Consider the following 18479-nt stretch of genomic DNA (forward strand, 5'->3'; position numbering starts at 1 on the left):
CCTAAAGGGTATTTCGGCGAAAGGCAGGCTTTTCTATTTTACGGCGGGAAACTCTAAGAATGACAGATTCATTATTTCTAAAAAAGAAAAGGAATATTCAAAACAAGTCCTCTTAGTTAATTGTAAGGGGAGTGTTTTTTAAAAATTGAGTAAAGATGAGCATAATTAGTTCTTGGTTGCTTGTCTTTATTGTCTGCTTAAGCACCTCTGTCGTAACAAAATTACAAGCTGCTGGGGTTACTACGCATCTATTTTATTTAACAAGAGGTGCGCCCTTAACTTTGAAGGAAGGCTACTATCCTTGGCTGAAAGCTGGTTCTTTCTTCCCGGATGCCCTATACTCATGTGCTCCTTCAAATAAGGACTGGTCTGACTTTGCGGAATTCACTCATTGGCCCAACTTCTTAGTTATTGCATTGTCTTACTGGCAACAAAAGTATGGTCAAAAAGATCAACTTCGGCAATCTCGTGACTCACTTAGACTAAAATCGTTCCTAATAGGAGTATTCACCCACCAAATAGTCGATGTCTCCTGGCATTCACTAGTTACTGATTATAGAATGCACGGTTTACTTCGAGTGCTCAGCGAAACTGAATTTGATGCAGATATTGAAACCGCTCATACATTTTTAGACGTCATGGGTGAATTTGTAACCTTGAACAATGTGATCCGTGACAGTGCTAATAATGAAAACTGGGATTTTTTCGCCCGTTCAGATTGGAAATTACCCAATGAACAGGATATAATGGAAATTATACGCAGGGCAGGACTTTCCAAAGATAGATTATCATATGCAGAGTTGGAGTTCTGCGTTAAAAGAGGTTTGGCCGCTGCTGTTAGTGAAAGCTACTTATTTCGCTCTCAAAGATCCCAGCTATTAAATAATATCTATTCAACTTCCCCACGGGCTAATGATCTAATACTGAACCATTGGCTAGGGGGAGAATCTAACTTAGTTGCAATGCTCCAAAAATGTGTGCCTTTCTTTGAGTCTTTATTTGATGGAAAAGCTGCTAACGAAATTGAAGTAGAAGAATTAAGATTATGCGCAAATTTACCGCCAGCGTCCAACCATAACTTGGAAACAGAAAGTTTGAAATCTCCAATCAAGGTGCAGAGGGAAGATGGTCACATTGTCGTATCCCCGATGAAATCCTTCTCCAAATTTGGCACAAGTTTCACGCTGGGAAAATTTCAAGGGAATGATGAAGATTATCTTGCGGTAAGTGCCCCACTTGAGGATACAGTTGGTGCAATCTATCTGGTCCCGTGGGATATATTTTCTATATCTGATAAAAAGGATGTTAGCATTTTACAACCGATGACAGCAATGTACGGTTCCAAGGTCGACACATACAGTGTTGGAGGTGTCGATTATCTAGCCGTTTCAGAGCCTGGCACGTGTAGGGTCCATTTCTATTTCAAAGGGACAAAAGTCCTCACAATTGAGGATACTACCACTGAAGAAGCAAATCAATTGCAAATAGCGCTAACAGAAGACTTTGATGGTGATCAAATCCCCGATTTGATAGTATCAAGCATAAGCTATGGAATCAATGAAACTGGAATCGTTACGTTTATCCCAGGATCTTCAATAATATCCTATCTGATTAATACAAATGAATATCACTTCGTCGATATTTCGACCTTAAAAGGCATTGTAAGCCTTGATGGGTATTCTGACAAAATACCGTTTCAACACTTTGGCGCAACAATTCAAATGTCTAACACACTTAACAAACAGAAAATGATATACATTACATGTCAAAGTTTGGGAACTGTTTTTGTTTATTTGAGCGATGATTTACAGGATCCGTCAATCCCAAAATTTCATATAACGGAAGGTCGTGTAGTAGCAGCAAAGGATATTGATCACGCCAAGTTGGGCATAGTTTCATCAAAGGAGCACGGTATGTTTGGTTCAGCAATACATTCTTGGCATTTTGGTGGTAACGACTTTGTAGCCATATCTCAACCGATGTTTGATACTGTATTTATATACATTGAGGATTCTGGGCAAGTTAGGTTCTCCTTGAAGCTGATTTTAAGGATAAATGCTAAATTAGGAGTTGTACCCAATGAGTTTGGTACATCTTTGATGTTCAATGAAAAAGAAAAAGCATTATACATTTCATCACCAGGAAGTTTTGACAAAAGAGGAAGTATATGGAAAATTGGAATGAATGAATTAATAAAAGCAACAAATGGTTCGAAGCGGAAGAGCCTTGTGATAAATAATTCAAAATATCTTGTGCTAACAAATCCCGACAAAGACAGCAAAGGCTTAACAGATTTTGGGAAGACTATGACTCTTGGCCCTGAAGATCGCCTTGTAGTTGGCATTCCTCAATACGGGTACGGCAATTTCAACCATATGCAGCTGACAGGCAGGATCCTGGTACTTTAATGATTATTTCTAGACATATATACAATTTAGTATGATTTCAATCGCATTTAATTATTACTTAGAAACAAGCTTGGTCATATGCACTATATACATTAAGTTGTCACATATCTCTACTTATGTTTCCTTCATTTTCTTTTTCTCAATTCTTTTTTGCAGTTTTTCCTGTCTCTCTTTCTTCCTCAACTCTTTCAACGTTCTTTTATCGTTGTTGTGGGGTTTCACATCTTTTGGTGTCAATTTCATTATTAATTTCATACCTATGTTGCCAAGTAAGACAGGTTCATTGGCGTACTCGCTGACAATCTCTTTCAATGTCTCCAAAACGGCAGTCCTTTTTTGTAATACTGATTTTGACAGTCTAGTTGTTTCATTTTCTTTGAAGTTGTTCAGCTCTTCAAAACCCTCAAGCCATTTATTTGAATTTATATTATTCTTATCGTCCAGGTATAACGTCACCTTGCTTCCCTTTTTTAATAATGACACGATTTCATGGGCCTTCTGCCTTTGCAAATCATCGTTTTCAATCTGCCATGATATTTTAATATGCTTCAAATTGTCTTCTTTTTTATCTGTTTCCGCAGTCCTGAAAGACTTATTCATTACTCCCAATTCCATCAATTCCTTCTCTTTTTTTTTAGCCAGAAAGTCTGAATACTTTTTCAAAGCCACACGACTTTCGACTATTTTAACAAGAGGAATTTGATTTTCATTATCAATTTGCTCAACATTGACAATACTCAAGCCAACTTTATCCAAGTCAATACCCTTGGCAAAATACCGAATATTAGATGCTTCAATTCTGTGGGTAGTGGGGTCCACAACTTTTATATTTCCCTTGTAATTTTTCTTGAATATCTCACCTACAACTGAATTTGCTGCCTCTTTAGCTCTATCTGTTCCAGTGCTCCAAGTTATCATGATTCTTTTCTTCTTGGCAGCATTTCTTGGTGGTTGTCTCTGACGCTTTATATACTCTTTAGGAAACGCAACATTCCTAGAGCCATTTTCATGGTTTTGTTCTCTGACACTCGTCAGCTCACGTTTGCGTTTCATTGCATTACGAAATATATCTGTAGTTGAGGATGCATTGTCTCTGTGGAAGTATTCTGAACAGTGGAGATATCGAAAACTCCTTGAAGGCAATGCTTTTCGTAGGACAATTGTTCTCAAAAGTACCTTTAGCATATTTAAGAGCCTAGTGATACGCTCATTTGGCACATACGCCTCTGCTGAGTAACACTTGATATTCCATTTTTATACCTTTCAGGACTAACTTTTTCAGATCATGATAATTCTTCCCGTCGTGTGCAAAGCAAATCATTTGAAATTACAAGGGCCCAAGAAGAAGACGAAGAGGAGGGGGGTAGGGGAGGGTGTTGCATGAAGGTGAAAGGCGTCAGATGTTTAGCTGAATGGTATTTAGAAGATGTATTGGTCGCAAAGCGTTTTTTTTACTCTTGAATAAAAATATGAATTTTTTTAGAATAAATACTTCAATGTAGTATACAAATATAAACTTCGATTAAAAAAGTCAAGTAATCAATAATTAAACGTACTTATAGAAAGTCATTTGGTTGCTCACATGTCAACCCCCATAACCATGGCCAATAATGCCATTCTGACGAACAAACCATACTTCATTTGTCTGAAATAAGCAGCACGATGATCGTAGTCCACCTCCTCTTTAATTTCATTTACACGAGGCAATGGATGCATGATAGCCATGTTTTCTTTAGCATGAGCCAAGATCTTATTGTCCACAATATAAGTATCCCTCAAGCGTTCGTATTCTTCAGGACTGCTAAATCTTTCTTCCTGAACTCTTGTACAATACAGAACATCGGTCTTTGAGATGATGTGAGGAGTCAATTCAATACTTTCCACACCAAGTAAGCCACCCTTTCTCAGTTCTCCTCTCAGCCCTTCTGGCAGCCTCAATTCTGGAGGAGAGACAAGGTTGATTCTAACTTGATAATGCATCAACAAACGGCATAATGAATGGACAGTTCTACCGTGTTTTAAGTCCCCCATGAACGTAACTGTGATACCATTAACAGTACCAATTTCTTCACGAATAGTGAACAAATCCAAGAAAGCTTGAGTAGGATGTTCACGAGAACCATTGCCACCATTAATAATTGGAACGGGAGAATACTTGGCTGCAATATGAACTGACATTTCTTCAGAATGACGCATGACGATAGCATCGCTGTAACATGCCAAAGTTCTAATGGTATCTTGAAGAGTTTCACCTTTCTTGACAGAAGAAACCAATGGGTTAACGTTCACGATTCTTCCACCCAAACGTTCCATAGCAGCGATGAATGAGGAACAAGTACGGGTAGATGGTTCAAAGAAAATTGTAGTTATGACATGTCCCTTCATTAAATCCAAGACACCTTCTCTTGCCACAGCAGCTCTTAATTCTTGTGCAACAGCAAACAATACATGGAAATCGGAACGTTTGAACTGTTTGATAGACAATATATGCCTGCCACGGAACGGATTGTTACTACGGATCAAGTTCTGAATGGCACCTGGTGCAAGAAGTTCCCTTGGTGGTCTTGAAGACATCAATTTTTGTTCCAAGGGCTGCTCTGGAATAGCATCTTCTGCAGCATCTAAATTGTCAGCCATCGCTTCTTCGGTGATTGAGAATCTTCTTTTAGTGCCGGTAGATTGAACTTCTGTAGTAGCAGTAATGGAAGTTGGGCCCGAAGTAACAATGCATTTTCCTTTTGCACCTGGAGAAACTAACTCACCACTCAAAACTAATGTTTCGTTGTTGTAGAGAACGCGCTCAATACCACCGTTCATGTCCTTGTCAAATGGTGACCATCTCTTATTACGTCTAAACGAGTAATCCAAATCAATTTCAACAACTGAGTCCTGGGTAGGGATATTGAAAATTTTAGCTGGATTATCATGGAGACGAATAACGATATCATCAATGGTCAACTTGCCTTCTTCAACTGCAGCCAATAATAATGGTAAGGAATCCTTAATACCCATACCAACATCCACTTTATTACCGGTAATGTTGGCTAAAGCGACAGGAAGGGCCCCTACAGAGAAGGCATCTATGCTATCTAGATTGTTCCAGAAAAATTCTTGGTCTTCCTTAGTAGGTAAGAAAACAGCTTCTGGGTAATCATCTTGGGCGATAAACAAAGAGTAAATATTAACATCACAAGTAACTCTAGGATCTTTGGCTTTAACCGTCATAATTAAAGCCAAGTCTTCCTTATTTGAAACACCAGTTATATGAATAGATCTATTTTGAAGAGATGTCAACAATAATACGGATGCCAGATCTGCGGTTTTAGCTTCAGCTATCACCTGCTTTTCAGCTGGCCATTGGTTCAAAAGCTCGGCTACCGCTGTAATTTTGTTCTTTAATTCGCGCAAAGGCAAGAACAATGCCGTTACTTTACTAGCAGATTGTGAAACACTTTGACCATTGTGAGCAGTACCAGCAATGGTAAAAGAAAAATCAGTGTAAGAAGAATCTTGGGAAACAGAGTTCGCAGCCTTTAAAGACGCAGCATCAGTAATAACAGGACCACTAATGGATCTAGGCATCAACTGACAGTAAGTAAATCCAGACTCCAAAAATAAACGTGTAGTTTCCTTTAATTCAGCTGGGCCTTTGATAACATGAGATGCGTTTGGAACATAAGTGGCAATGTTGATTAAGCCTGGCAAGGTGATAGTCCTATGGGAAGTTTGAGCATCACGTTCAGAAACATCTAAGGTAATGTTTCTTGAAATGGCTTCAATCAACAATTTTGCACATTTGACATTAGTAACCAACGGAACTGAATAATCAACAGCCAAACGACGTGTTTTGTAACCCTTTGAAACATAGGACGCAGGACGACGGAATCTGTTAGCTGAAGGCAAATTGATGTAAAGATCAATTTCATTATTGGCCAAATGCTGGGTAAGCGAATATTCTGATTTTTGGTCATCAGCATCTCTGTTCAAGACCTCTAAGTATTGGACAGCAATACCATGTTCAGATAAAAAGTCAGCAGTACCGGATGTTGCAAACAATTTGTATCCCATGTTGTATAATTTTTGTACGGAAGAAAGCAATTCTTGTTTTTCTTTGAAAGAACCAATGGATAATAAAATATTCTTCTTTGGGAGTTTGAAACCAGTTGCTAGCAAAGACTTTAGGTATGCTTCGTACTTTGAGTGACCAAAGGTAGCGACCTCACCAGTAGAGGCCATTTCAACACCCAAGACAGGATCAGCCCCTGCTAGACGTGGGAAAGAAAATTGTGGAACTTTAACAGCAACATAATCATCTGGTAGTTTTTCAACAGGGTAAGGCGTTAATGGTAAACCCATTATAGCCTTCGTTGCGAGTTCAATCAAGTTGACACCAACAACCTTTGAAATGAATGGGAAAGATCTGGATGCACGAACATTACATTCAATGACCTTAATTTCGTTGTCCTTTGCTATAAACTGGATATTGTATGGGCCTGTAATCTTCAAAGCTTTACCAATTTTAGCAGTGGCAACGACAATTCTATCAACCGTTTCAGGAGCTAAATCTTGAGGTGGAACAATCAATGTTGCATCACCTGAATGAACACCTGCATTCTCAACATGTTCAGAAACAACATGCATAACCAGTTCACCATTTCTTGCAACTGCATCCATTTCAATTTCCTTTGCATTTTCAATATACTTCGTGATAACAACAGGATAATCACGAGAAACTTCAACAGCTTGGTTTAAGTACGATTCCAAATCGTTTCTGGAATAGACAGTATTCATAGCAGCACCGGATAACACGTAAGATGGACGCACCAAGACTGGATAACCTACATTTTCGGCAAAAGACTCAGCTTCATCCATGGATGTCAACTCCTTCCAAGCTGGTTGATCAACACCAATTTGATCCAACATACGAGAAAACTTGTAACGATTTTCTGCAGAATCAATCATATCTGGTGATGTACCGAGGATCTTTACATTTTCACGATGTAATGTCATGGCAATGTTGTTGGAAGTTTGACCACCCATTGAAACAACAACACCGTTTGAGTTTTCTATCTCGTAAATATCTAATACTCTTTCAAGGTTGATGGTTTCGAAATATAGTCTATCAGCCTCATCATAATCTGTTGAAACGGTTTCAGGATTGTAATTGACCATGATAGTCTTGATTTTATTAGCACGTAATGTTCTAACTGCGGTAACAGCACACCAATCGAACTCGACAGAAGAACCGATACGGTAGACACCAGAACCCAACACCATAATACCATGGTCATCAAAGGATAAATCATGTGAGTCAGCGTTGTATGTCATGTATAAATAGTTCGTGTATGCAGGAAACTCAGCAGCAACTGTATCAATCTGTTTAACGAATGGTGTAATTCCGTACTCCTTTCTTAGTCTACGAATGGCGACTTCGTTGGAATCTAAAAACCTTGCAATTTGTCTATCATCAAATCCTAATTGTTTAGCTTGTCTCAAAACTAACGAAGGTAGCTCTTCTTTGGTACCAAATGAACTAATTTTCTCAGCAAACTGAACCAGATCATGTAGTTTGTTCAAGAACCATCTATCAATCTTTGTCATTTGCCAAACTTTATCAACAGAGTATCCCTTTTTAGCAAAGGCATTAGCAATCGCAAAAACACGCATATCCGTGGGATTGTTCAATTCATAATCAATATCAACATCTAGATCTGTTTCGTTAAAACCTAAATTAGCATACTCTGTAGATCTAATGGCCTTTTGAATGGCCTCTTCAAAGGTTCTACCAATACTCATGACCTCACCCACAGACTTCATTGATGAGGATAGTTCAGTAGAAACTCTTGTGAACTTCTTCAAATCCCACCTTGGCATTTTGACAACGCAGTAATCTAGGGAAGGTTCAAAACAGGCACATGTAGATTTTGTGACGGAGTTTTTAACTTTATTTAATGGGATGTTCAAACCTAGCTTAGCTGCGGTATAAGCCAATGGATAACCAGTGGCCTTAGAAGCTAAAGCCGAGGAACGTGATAAACGAGCATTAACTTCAATGATACAATAATCCTTGGAAACCGGGTTCAAAGCATATTGGATATTACATTCACCGACAACACCCAAATGTCTAATAACATTAACAGCCGTAGTTCTTAGCATATTGTAGTCTTCATCAGATAAAGTTTGGGATGGAGCTACGACGATGGAATCACCAGTGTGAATACCTAGTGGATCAAAATTTTCCATGTTACAAACAGTGATACAGTTATCAAAGGCATCACGGACAACTTCATATTCCACTTCTTTCCAACCCTTCATAGATTTCTCCACTAAGACTTGAGGAGAGGATGAAAATGCAACATTACACAAATCAACCAGTTCTCTTTCGTTATTAGCAAAACCAGAACCTAAACCACCTAAAGCATATGCGGCACGTACAATAACTGGAAAACCGATCGTTTTGACAGCTGCTAAAGCTTCCTCTACCGAGTTAGCGGCTTGAGATTTCGCACACTTTTCGTTGATTTCGTCAATAGCGTTACTGAAGAGCTCACGATCCTCGGTAGTAATAATGGTGTCGATTGGAGTACCCAAAACTTTGACTCCTAAGGTCTCGAATTCGTCTTTCATGGCGATACCGACGGATAAAGCAGTTTGTCCACCGAACGTCACATAAATGGCATCTGGTCTTTCATGCAAAATAACCTTTCTGACAAATTCTGCAGTGACGGGAACAAAATAAACCTTATCTGCTAATCCTTTAGAAGTTTGGATTGTAGCAATGTTTGGATTAATCAAAATTGTATAGATACCTTCTTCTTTTAAGGCTTTGATAGCTTGAGAACCAGAGTAATCAAATTCACCCGCTTGACCAATGGATAAACCACCAGAACCAAGGACTAAGACCTTCTTTGCCTCGATTCTTGGGTGAGCCTTCAAATTGTCCTCTAGTAAACCACCTGGGAACGCAATTGGTTTCAGCACCTTGGTATGCTTGAATTCTTTGACTGCTTGGAGGAAAACATCAAACAGGTGTTCTGTATCTCTTGGACCGGGTGTGGATTCTGGGTGGAATTGAACGGAGAAGTATGGTAGTTCAGAATGATAGATACCTTCATTAGAGTCATCATTTGCGTTAACAAATAATGGCTTCCAACCGGAACTTAGGGTGCTAACATCAACAGCAAACCCATGATTTTGAGATGTTATGTAACAACGACCACTTATGGTTGACGTACAAGGTATGTTATGACCACGGTTACCAAATTTCAGCTTTAGTGTGGATGCACCAGAAGCCCTGGCTATTAATTGATGACCAAGACAAATACCGAATATTGGAGTCTTTTTAGCTTCCAAAACATCTGATAATCTCTGAGATAGGTCGGCCAGAACGGATGGATCACCTGGACCGTTGGAAATAAACAAACCATCGTAATCTTCTTTGGTGAAATCGTAATTCCATGGGACGACTTTTAGTTCTACACCCCTTTTGATAAAACAACGGATTTGGTTGTATTTCATACCGACATCAATGGCCAAAATCCTCAAAACTTTGCCATCTGGACCAGTTTGTAATTCAATGTGCTTATTGTCCGCTGGAGGGATGTACAATTTGGGTTCATTAGTGGAAACCTTAGCGACCAGATTCTGAACATTTGGATCCACCCATTCCGGAACGTCAAATGTATCTTTCCAAGAGGAAGATTTGGAAATGGTCCTATCAGAGCTGGGTTTTTCCAAAGACAGCCTACCCAACATTGAACCTGCGTCTCTCAAATGTTTGGTCAATGATCTCGTATCAACACCATAAACAGCTGGAATCCCTTCATTTTGTAACCATTTACCCAGAGAAGATTTAGCAAGATAGTGAGAGTATTCGTCGGTATAGTGAGAAATAACTAAACCGGCGATGTGGATTCTATTACTTTCGAAGTATCTTGGCAATTCCTCGACCAATTCATCTCTTAAATGCACATCTGGGACACCATAGTTACCAACCAATGGGTAAGTAATGACTAAGATTTGGCCTTCATAAGATGGATCTGTGACGGACTCAGGATAACCAACCATACCAGTTTGGAAAACTAATTCACCCGCGGTCGATTTTTCAGCACCAAATGAATAACCTTGTAAGACCATGCCGTCCTTTAGTTCCAAGGTGATCAGACGGTCACCTGTAGATTCCATTGGAGGAGAAATTGGGGCAGTGGGAGCAATAGCGGCCATGTTATGATTATTATATTCTATCAGATAAGAGTTGTGTGCTGTGTACTGCAATTAACTATGGTTTCTATCTTCGTTGTTCTTACTGTTAGTATTGTGTTGAGTTTGTCTATAATTTAAAGCCGAACACTGAAATAAATCTAGGACTAAATGGAAAGGATTAGTGTAACTTTATTATTGTTAACATCTCTATTCATAGTTATACATTTCTTTTTTCTCTCGTTTTTCTTTTTTTCTCAGTCCAGGTAATCAAAAACGATATCACATCATCGCGTAGTCAAACTGCTTCCGATTTTGGCAGCTATTTCTTAAAATAACCGCTTACTACATCGCTGTTGCCCCTCTCATGATCTAAATAGATAGTTACACTAAGGCCTTTTTCAATAGAAAATATAAAACATACTCAAACTTGAAACGCCAAGGGAATAATGGACTTGTTCCTTTTTTTGTCTATTCAAAATTGAAGTGGTGGGTTCTTACCAAAAAATTATAGTATTTGAAGGTTTTTTTGGCTAGATATAGTGGTATTCCTTAATTCTTTCTCAGTTGCTTCCGTAGAGAAAATGCTTTGGGAAACCTTTTGTTTGTGGTTGTTGTCGACAGTTTTTTAGTCTTTACAATCAAGAACAAGACGAAATACAAGAGGAACCATTATGAAAGATGATAATTTGAAAGAAAATTGGTGTAGTTAAAACATACTAGATATGATATATAATAAACAAATATAATACAAACTGTAGAGAGGACTCTCTCCGAAGAAAACGATGAGCAAGGATTTTGTCAGAGTATTTATACTTTTTGTCCATACCATTTGTCCTGCTTTTTCTTTGCCTTTTTTTTTTTCGAGATGAGGAAAAAAGAGTCATAGCATTTGTGTGACATCTGGTATACTAATCCATCGGAGAACACCGGCGCGCCATGAAAAAAAAAACTAATATGTCCGCATGTCAGTACATTGCAAAGGCCCACGATTGCACTCTTTACTTTAAAAAGAGGGACAATGTACTGGTTGCGTCAGCGATGACGATGGCATCAGTTTGGACATTGTATGCCGTACATTATCAGAGAGCGATCCGGTCGTCTTTAAGGGACCGGAAAAAAAGAAATGTGAGGCCATCGCAAGAAAAAACATCAAGAAAGATGCACGAAGGCAAGTACGTATTGGTATGTTACTGGCAAAACACTCTCCTTTCTCAAAGAAAAATAATGCTTAAATGAATCTTTATTTATCCGAATTTTATCTTAATTAAACGGTTGTGTTGCTTCTTTTCGAGCTGCGGGAATGGGTAGTCTTGCGTCTAAGTGCCCCCCAACGATGTTTCGCATCAGTGAAGCTTCTCTTGAAATGTTCCGTCATCGGGTCTTCCGTATTGGTCCTGGCCTGTCTCTCCAGTTTCATGCCTTCAAGGTGGTCAATATGTTCAAGTCTATCACTGGGCAATATGATTGCACGATCCAAAGAATATGGAAGACCTCTATTCTTACCCCTAATCAACATTGCTATAATGACTAACTTGGATAATGTAGTCAGTTGTCTTGAGAATGATTGATTTGTGTTTGGATAACCCAACGATAGCCCAACTGTACCATAAGCACTAACAATTTCAAAAAGAATTGCGAATACGTTGAAGTTTGGTTCCTGCACGTCCTTTATCTTGTCTCCTTCACAAATGCAGATGATGAATAACCCCAAAAATAAAAACCACAAATCAAAAGAAAGCTGCTTTCTCAAATGCGCACCAATGAAAGATTTGGTTGATATTTCATTGGGGTTTTTGGTTCTCTTTCTTTTTTTATTCTTGTTGTTATTGTTGTTTGGTTTGCTTCTTTGGCTGCTCTGGCCTTCGTGACTTTCGTCTTCCCCGTCATCGTCTTCATCGTTACCGTCTTCTTCGGTATCTGTATCTTCGGGTTCACCCCCCATATCTCCATATAACCCTAAAGATTGCTCCTCGTACACATTTGTTCGCCTGATAGAAATGGCTAATGGTAAAACAGAGACATACATCATAAGCATGTAGGAGACTTGAATGGAGGGGTGCAACTGACTCAAATCAACAACGCTGAAGCCAGCTGTTCTTGTGCTAACAGATTGGAACAAACCAACAAGAACCCTATAACCTTTTGATAATGACTTCACGACAGTTGAACCAAAGTCCAGAATTATAAATAAGATCCAATCTGTTATATTTAGTCCTGCAAGTGTCAAGAGAAGCCACCATGTCGCTGCTTTGGGAAATAGCAAAGTAAAACAACGGCGCGGATGGTCTAAGAGGAAACCTAGACTCTCTCTCATCTGTGATAAATCAGGGGACAGTTTGAACATGATCCAAATAATGCATCTAAGAAGGATAGGAAACCCCGTATTTCCTATAATTATGAACCAAATCATAACAATTAACGGATATGCAGCTTTATCGAACGACATCATCGAGTTCGGGGTCAATGTCAAACCCAGATCATTAAACGAACTCATTGCTGTCCAAAACCCCCACCATGTGGGAGAAACACCATCGCCCCTAACAATTTCGCCATAATACTTTCTCAGAATAATCCAAGGTACTAACATAACAAAACCGACAATATGCCATCCAATATAGTAGACAGTTAGTATGGTACATAGCAGTTTGATGGCCCTGTATTCAACACCACCTAATTCGTCCTTTTGGGCCCTTGTTAGCCCTAGGAAGTTTGAATTACGACCAATGGTTGGTTGCCACGATAAATAATTTTTACTGGTACCCTTGGATAAATCATGACGAGGATCCAAATTATAATCCGTATCAAAATGCAAACCATAATAGCCTTCTTCATCATCATTGTAAGCGGGATAGCCATTAAGATCGGTGTGATCACCTTTTCCATTTGTGAGATCGGCAGTCTCGTTAGAACCAGAAGAAATATCCTCGCTTCCATTTCTATGAGAATCATCGTGATGTAAAATGGATTCAGCGTAGTGAACTATACTGTTGCTAGCATTACGATTACCAGGATAATCGCGATCGCTGTCGGAGGCATAAGCACCATGTTCGAACATTTTACCATTCCACCCCCTTCTTCTGAAATTTGTCTTTTTTCTGTGATGAGCTTTCCAGTTTTGATAAACTATTCTTTGAAAATCGGGAGTCCTTGCAAGTTCATTTAAATCGTTAGCTTCTGCCATATCAATGGTCCTGGAACGCTCCATGGGGACAGCCCTCGAGCGATTATCATCAAAAGATTTTGTCCTGTACACGCGGTGTAGGTTCTGCTGCCATGGGTGATTTTCTTGTTGTGGTTGGTGCAAATTGAGTTCTGAATCAGAGTGTAGTTCAGACTGCTGCACTCGGTCATCTTCATCACCGCTTTCATTGTCAGCAAAGTATTCCTCGTTGTTATCACCATCTTTTTCATCACCATCTATTTCAGAAAGGGCCGTCCTAGCAGAAACATTGTTGTCACTGTTTTTATCGATCGAGCCCGTAGAAAGCCTTCTCTTAATTTGCTGCCGTATTCGCCGGGCTTTGGGAAAATGTTTCATAATGTATGTTCTCGAAGACCTTTTTCGATGAGTAGATAATCTTGGGTTAATATCGTTCATGGTAGATACCCTCTTAGGAGCTCTCCTTGGAGGTTTAGTTATATCAAACTGGATCGATGGTCCTTGTTTTCTGTCGGTGACTCTATCATCAGTGAAAGCTATTGGACCTGAATTTGATTTGTGCCTCTCTGTGCTCAACGAAGGTGTTCTACCGCCGAGGTTCGTAGGTAATGAATTTTCATCAGAAACGCTCCCAGAAGTATTTGAACTACTTAATGCAGAGTTTTCGTCAGTGCTGCTCTTATTTCTCTTGTCCTGAATTATGGTTGTATTACCATTTGTTATGGTGGACGTCTTTGACTTGGTGCCATTACTTATATGCCTTGTCCCGTCTGTGGGAGATCCAATCACTAAAGGTGGACCTTCGTCTTCTGTAGTTCCCTCGTGCTTCCCCTGCAGCATCATAATGGATCGATACATATCTGCTGGGCTAATATCTCTTGAACCTCTTCTTTTCGCAAATTTTTCGGAGGGGACCGTCTTTTGTTCTCTTTTGTTTTGTGAGTCATCGAATCGAAGACTACTGGGTTCTGGTTTTTGGCTTATGTTTTCATCTGCAGCTGTGTTAGACGAACTACCCACAGTTGAGTATGAATTGTTCTCTTGGTATTGTCCATTCCCATCCGTTTCGTCTTCTTTAACAACATCGTCTAGACTGCCACTACTGCCATCATGATTAATATTACTAGCATCAGGGGAATTATGGCCACTGTGGACTGAGTCCTGCTCATCTCTATTTACCATTTCTCCACTAAACAACTTTTCTTGGAAATCATCCGTTTTATCCTGTTTGCTGGGATAAGAGGCTCTTTTATTTCCTGTTTTATTTTTGGTCATGGTTCTAGCAGTGAGTTCCCTTTCTAGGATTGTCTTCGTTCTTCTCATCTTGAAATTCCGCCTAGAAGAGTCTCTGATACCATCGAAGTAACGTTCAAACCAGTAAAGTCGTACGAAGGCCAAACAACTATGAACGGCAATCGGCGTTGATATACAGCATACGATATACAAAACGATCTGTTGATATAAGCTTAAGTTATTGATATCCACGGTATTTAGACCACCTTGAGTGACTGCACCAGCTGCTAAAAACAATGTGTCGATGTATCTGGTATTCTTAATTGGGTATAACAAAATTGAGGTTATTAATGTGAGGGATATCGTATAGAAATAATGGACTGCGATAAAACTGGGAAAGACGTATTTTTTAACTGGGGAAAAATAGTGGCCACATAGAGCAATAAAATCACGAAGTTTGTGGCCGAACGTCTTTTCATATCTTATTTCAAGGGATGCCAACGTGGGCACTCTACTCATCGTTCTTCTAAGGTGCATTGTTGGCTGCGAAAGAAAAGATAATGAAGCGTATCAAAGATGGGTACAAATGACTTCCTTGAGAGCCAACAAAAAACACTCCCTTCTCTTTGGAATTACCTAAGTAGGAGAGACAGTGATGGTGATGAGAAGACGGAAATGATGAATTAAAAGGGATCAACAATAATGAAAAACCAAAAATGCAGAACGCTCTTTATCTTCTGTATGCAAGTCCGTTTTCCCTGTTTTTCCCGTGAAAATAGCAAATTTAGAAATTTAAGTAAGGTTTTGTACAGTTCCTGGTCCAGTCCCTTCTTCTGGTCTCGGAATGTGGACCTGACATCTACAAGATATATTTCAATACCTCGATGATTTCAGACTTCCTTTTTCTTTCCTAGCCACAAGCCGTAAATAGCGGAAAACCGTCTGACGTTTTCTAGCTTTTTTTCATTTTTGCGTTGTCAGCCCCGAACGTGATTTATTTCGAGGAGTCAATGGACTAGACATAATTGAATAAGGCAAGGAATGCAACACCGACAGGCAACGTCACTTCCTTCGACGATTGTAGGCTCCACATCTTTTTGGCATTCCAGCTTGGTCTGGCTTCTTTTTGCTTTTCAAGAGGAAGGTGTGACAATGAGTATATATATATATATGTATATGTATATATATTTAACGAGTATAATGCAAGTTTATCACAATCAACATATGTATATGTATGTAAGGCTGCTTTCAGTATCCTCAGCATCATCTGCACAGTTAAATATTTCATCTGCTTTTCTATTGTTGTATTTACGTTGCCTCTTCCCTTTAATTTGGATATTAATAACACTATAAACCACCCATATGCAATGCTGGTACATTTTTAGATAAACCATTTTCACCTCGTTCCTGTAGAATTTTGCTGCGTCTCTCTAATCTTTCTGTGATATATGTGCTCATCTGAACATTTTGATTTCTGTATTTCACCAGCCAAGGGTGTTCCGCTAGAGCTGAGTATGTTGGTCTTCTTTCCGGAATCTTTTGTAGACATAAAGAAACAAAATCTTGTGCGTCGGAACTGAACTTATCTGATGGTAATCTTGGAGGTGGCCCGTCAACAATGGCGCTCAACTGGGAGAAAATGTTGTCGAATGTTTCTGGTGGATACGGATATCTACCCAATGCCATTTCTAGAATACTTAAACCTAACGACCAAATATCAGACTGTACAGTATAAGTAGCTCTATCTGGATTTAGGGACTTGATACGCTCAGGTGCCATGTACGACTGACAACCAATATTTGTCTTGGCTAAAGATGCAACCAGATTACCTGAAACACCGAAATCACATAACTTCACTGTACCTTGGTTGGCAGAACATAGTATGTTTGTTGGCTTGACATCTCTATGTATGATATTATGCTGTTCTTTCAACTCTCTTAATCCATGAATGACAGCATTGGCAATAAACGCTAACTGTGGTTCATCAATACCTCCAATTTCAGACGATTCGTCGTATATCTTGTCCAGGGAACCACCATCCATGTATTCCATACACATGTAGACCGCGCCCTCAATGAAAAAGGCACCATAAAAATCCACAATAAACGGAGAATTGCATTTATGTAACACTTCTAACTCCATCAGAATCTGTCTAAATTTAGCTTCGTCTAGTTCCAAACGAACCTCCTTCGTGGCCATAATAACGTTCGTGGGCTTATGCAATACTTTAGATACATTACCATAGTTACCATGACCCAGTTCATCCAAGAACTCTAGCTCGTCCAGTGTAATCCTAGAACTGGAACCATTACTGAAATCAATACCTTTGGAGGACAGCGATAGTTTACCTGCAAAATTTAATGAGCCGGATTTGATATCTACATATTTCGAAAAATTTGCGAAAAGGCCGCCGCCTCCACTACTCCCCGAACTTGAAGAGTTGTTGCTATTTGAACTTCTGGGTTTAGTTCCTACAGTATCGCGTTGGCCTTCGGTACTCGAGGAGGTAGACGTACTTTGCACGCCATTTATCAAAGAGCCTGGATTTGACCGTTTTCCCTCCACAGTAACGCTGTTAGATACGGTTTCAATGTGTTTCTTGTTTGAAGGGCTTGGCGCAAACTGTTGCGGCTGCTGAGCGGTTTTGATGGGCATTTTTAATGACATCCCACCAGGAGGTAACTTTAACCCCCTACGGGCGCTTAAGCTTTGTTTTGGGGTGTTGATGATTGCAGGAACCTTATGCTGAGCAATACTGGGCCTTGCTGGATGCTGAGTAGATGGTGGCCTTCTTGGTGCTCTTCTATTAGGATTCAGCAGCTGCGTTTTATGTGCTGCCGAAGCGGTACTGGAAGCTGTCGGCGTAACGCCAATTGCAGGCATGCCAGTGTTCACACCAATCGTTGTAGTGGTGACTTCTGTTTTATTGATGTTTATATTGACGTTAGTAGCCTTGGACATTACAATAGCATCCTGAGTATCTTGAGCGATCAGGTCGTTCTTGAGGGTGCTCTTGGAAGAGGTTTGGACAACCTGGCCACTCATTCTTTGCGAAACCTTCGCACTTCCACCCACAGGAAGAGGCGGTAATGGTTTGTTTACAATCTGCTGAATATGTTTAGGTGATTGTGAATTGCCCTTGTCTTGCTCGCTTTTGTTGCTGCCCACGCTGGCAGATCTTTTCAGTGCACGTTGTTCTTGAAAAGCTTTTACACGAGCATGAAGGTCAGCGTTGATGTTATTGTATTGCGAAGACGTCGAGGCTGTTCTCTTGACAGCAGAGCCATTGTCTGCGCCTGTTTGCTCGTTTGTTTGCATGGATGACCTACTATTTTTCTCGTGGAGACTAAGGTTAGTAAACTTGTCTTCCATCTTTGAGAAATGAATGTTCCGTTCTACTCAATTTTTAACAATATATCCAAAGGAATGTACGGGAAAATGTGCTTTATTAGCTCAAGCAGAAAAACAGTGATGTT

General features: G+C 39.6%; 5 protein-coding genes across 5 annotated transcripts; 1 reads left to right on the plus strand and 4 right to left on the minus strand.

The window, feature by feature from the left end:
• Positions 1 to 155: 155 nt before the first annotated feature.
• Positions 156 to 2408, plus strand: SKDI10G0860 (uncharacterized protein; the record flags this gene model as incomplete). The annotated part of the gene is made up of 1 exon (XM_056228919.1): positions 156 to 2408. One exon carries the CDS (start codon positions 156 to 158, stop codon positions 2406 to 2408), a length of 2253 nt encoding a protein of 750 aa, XP_056082990.1.
• A 114-nt stretch (positions 2409 to 2522) lies between these two features.
• AIM23 (Aim23p) lies at positions 2523 to 3593 on the minus strand (the record flags this gene model as incomplete). The annotated part of the gene is made up of 1 exon (XM_056228920.1): positions 2523 to 3593. The coding sequence occupies one exon, from the start codon at positions 3591 to 3593 to the stop codon at positions 2523 to 2525; it is 1071 nt and encodes a 356-aa protein (XP_056082991.1).
• Positions 3594 to 3986: 393 nt separating this feature from the next.
• Positions 3987 to 10631, minus strand: URA2 (bifunctional carbamoylphosphate synthetase/aspartate transcarbamylase; the record flags this gene model as incomplete). Its single annotated transcript, XM_056228921.1, has 1 exon — positions 3987 to 10631. The coding sequence occupies one exon, from the start codon at positions 10629 to 10631 to the stop codon at positions 3987 to 3989; it is 6645 nt and encodes a 2214-aa protein (XP_056082992.1).
• Positions 10632 to 11874: 1243 nt separating this feature from the next.
• TRK1 (Trk1p) lies at positions 11875 to 15540 on the minus strand (the record flags this gene model as incomplete). Its single annotated transcript, XM_056228922.1, has 1 exon — positions 11875 to 15540. One exon carries the CDS (start codon positions 15538 to 15540, stop codon positions 11875 to 11877), a length of 3666 nt encoding a protein of 1221 aa, XP_056082993.1.
• An 810-nt stretch (positions 15541 to 16350) lies between these two features.
• PBS2 (mitogen-activated protein kinase kinase PBS2) lies at positions 16351 to 18375 on the minus strand (the record flags this gene model as incomplete). Its single annotated transcript, XM_056228923.1, has 1 exon — positions 16351 to 18375. The coding sequence occupies one exon, from the start codon at positions 18373 to 18375 to the stop codon at positions 16351 to 16353; it is 2025 nt and encodes a 674-aa protein (XP_056082994.1).
• Between the last annotated feature and the right edge of the window lie 104 nt (positions 18376 to 18479).

This window comes from Saccharomyces kudriavzevii (assembly GCF_947243775.1).
Source record: "Saccharomyces kudriavzevii IFO 1802 strain IFO1802 genome assembly, chromosome: 10".
Lineage (NCBI taxonomy): Eukaryota > Fungi > Ascomycota > Saccharomycetes > Saccharomycetales > Saccharomycetaceae > Saccharomyces > Saccharomyces kudriavzevii.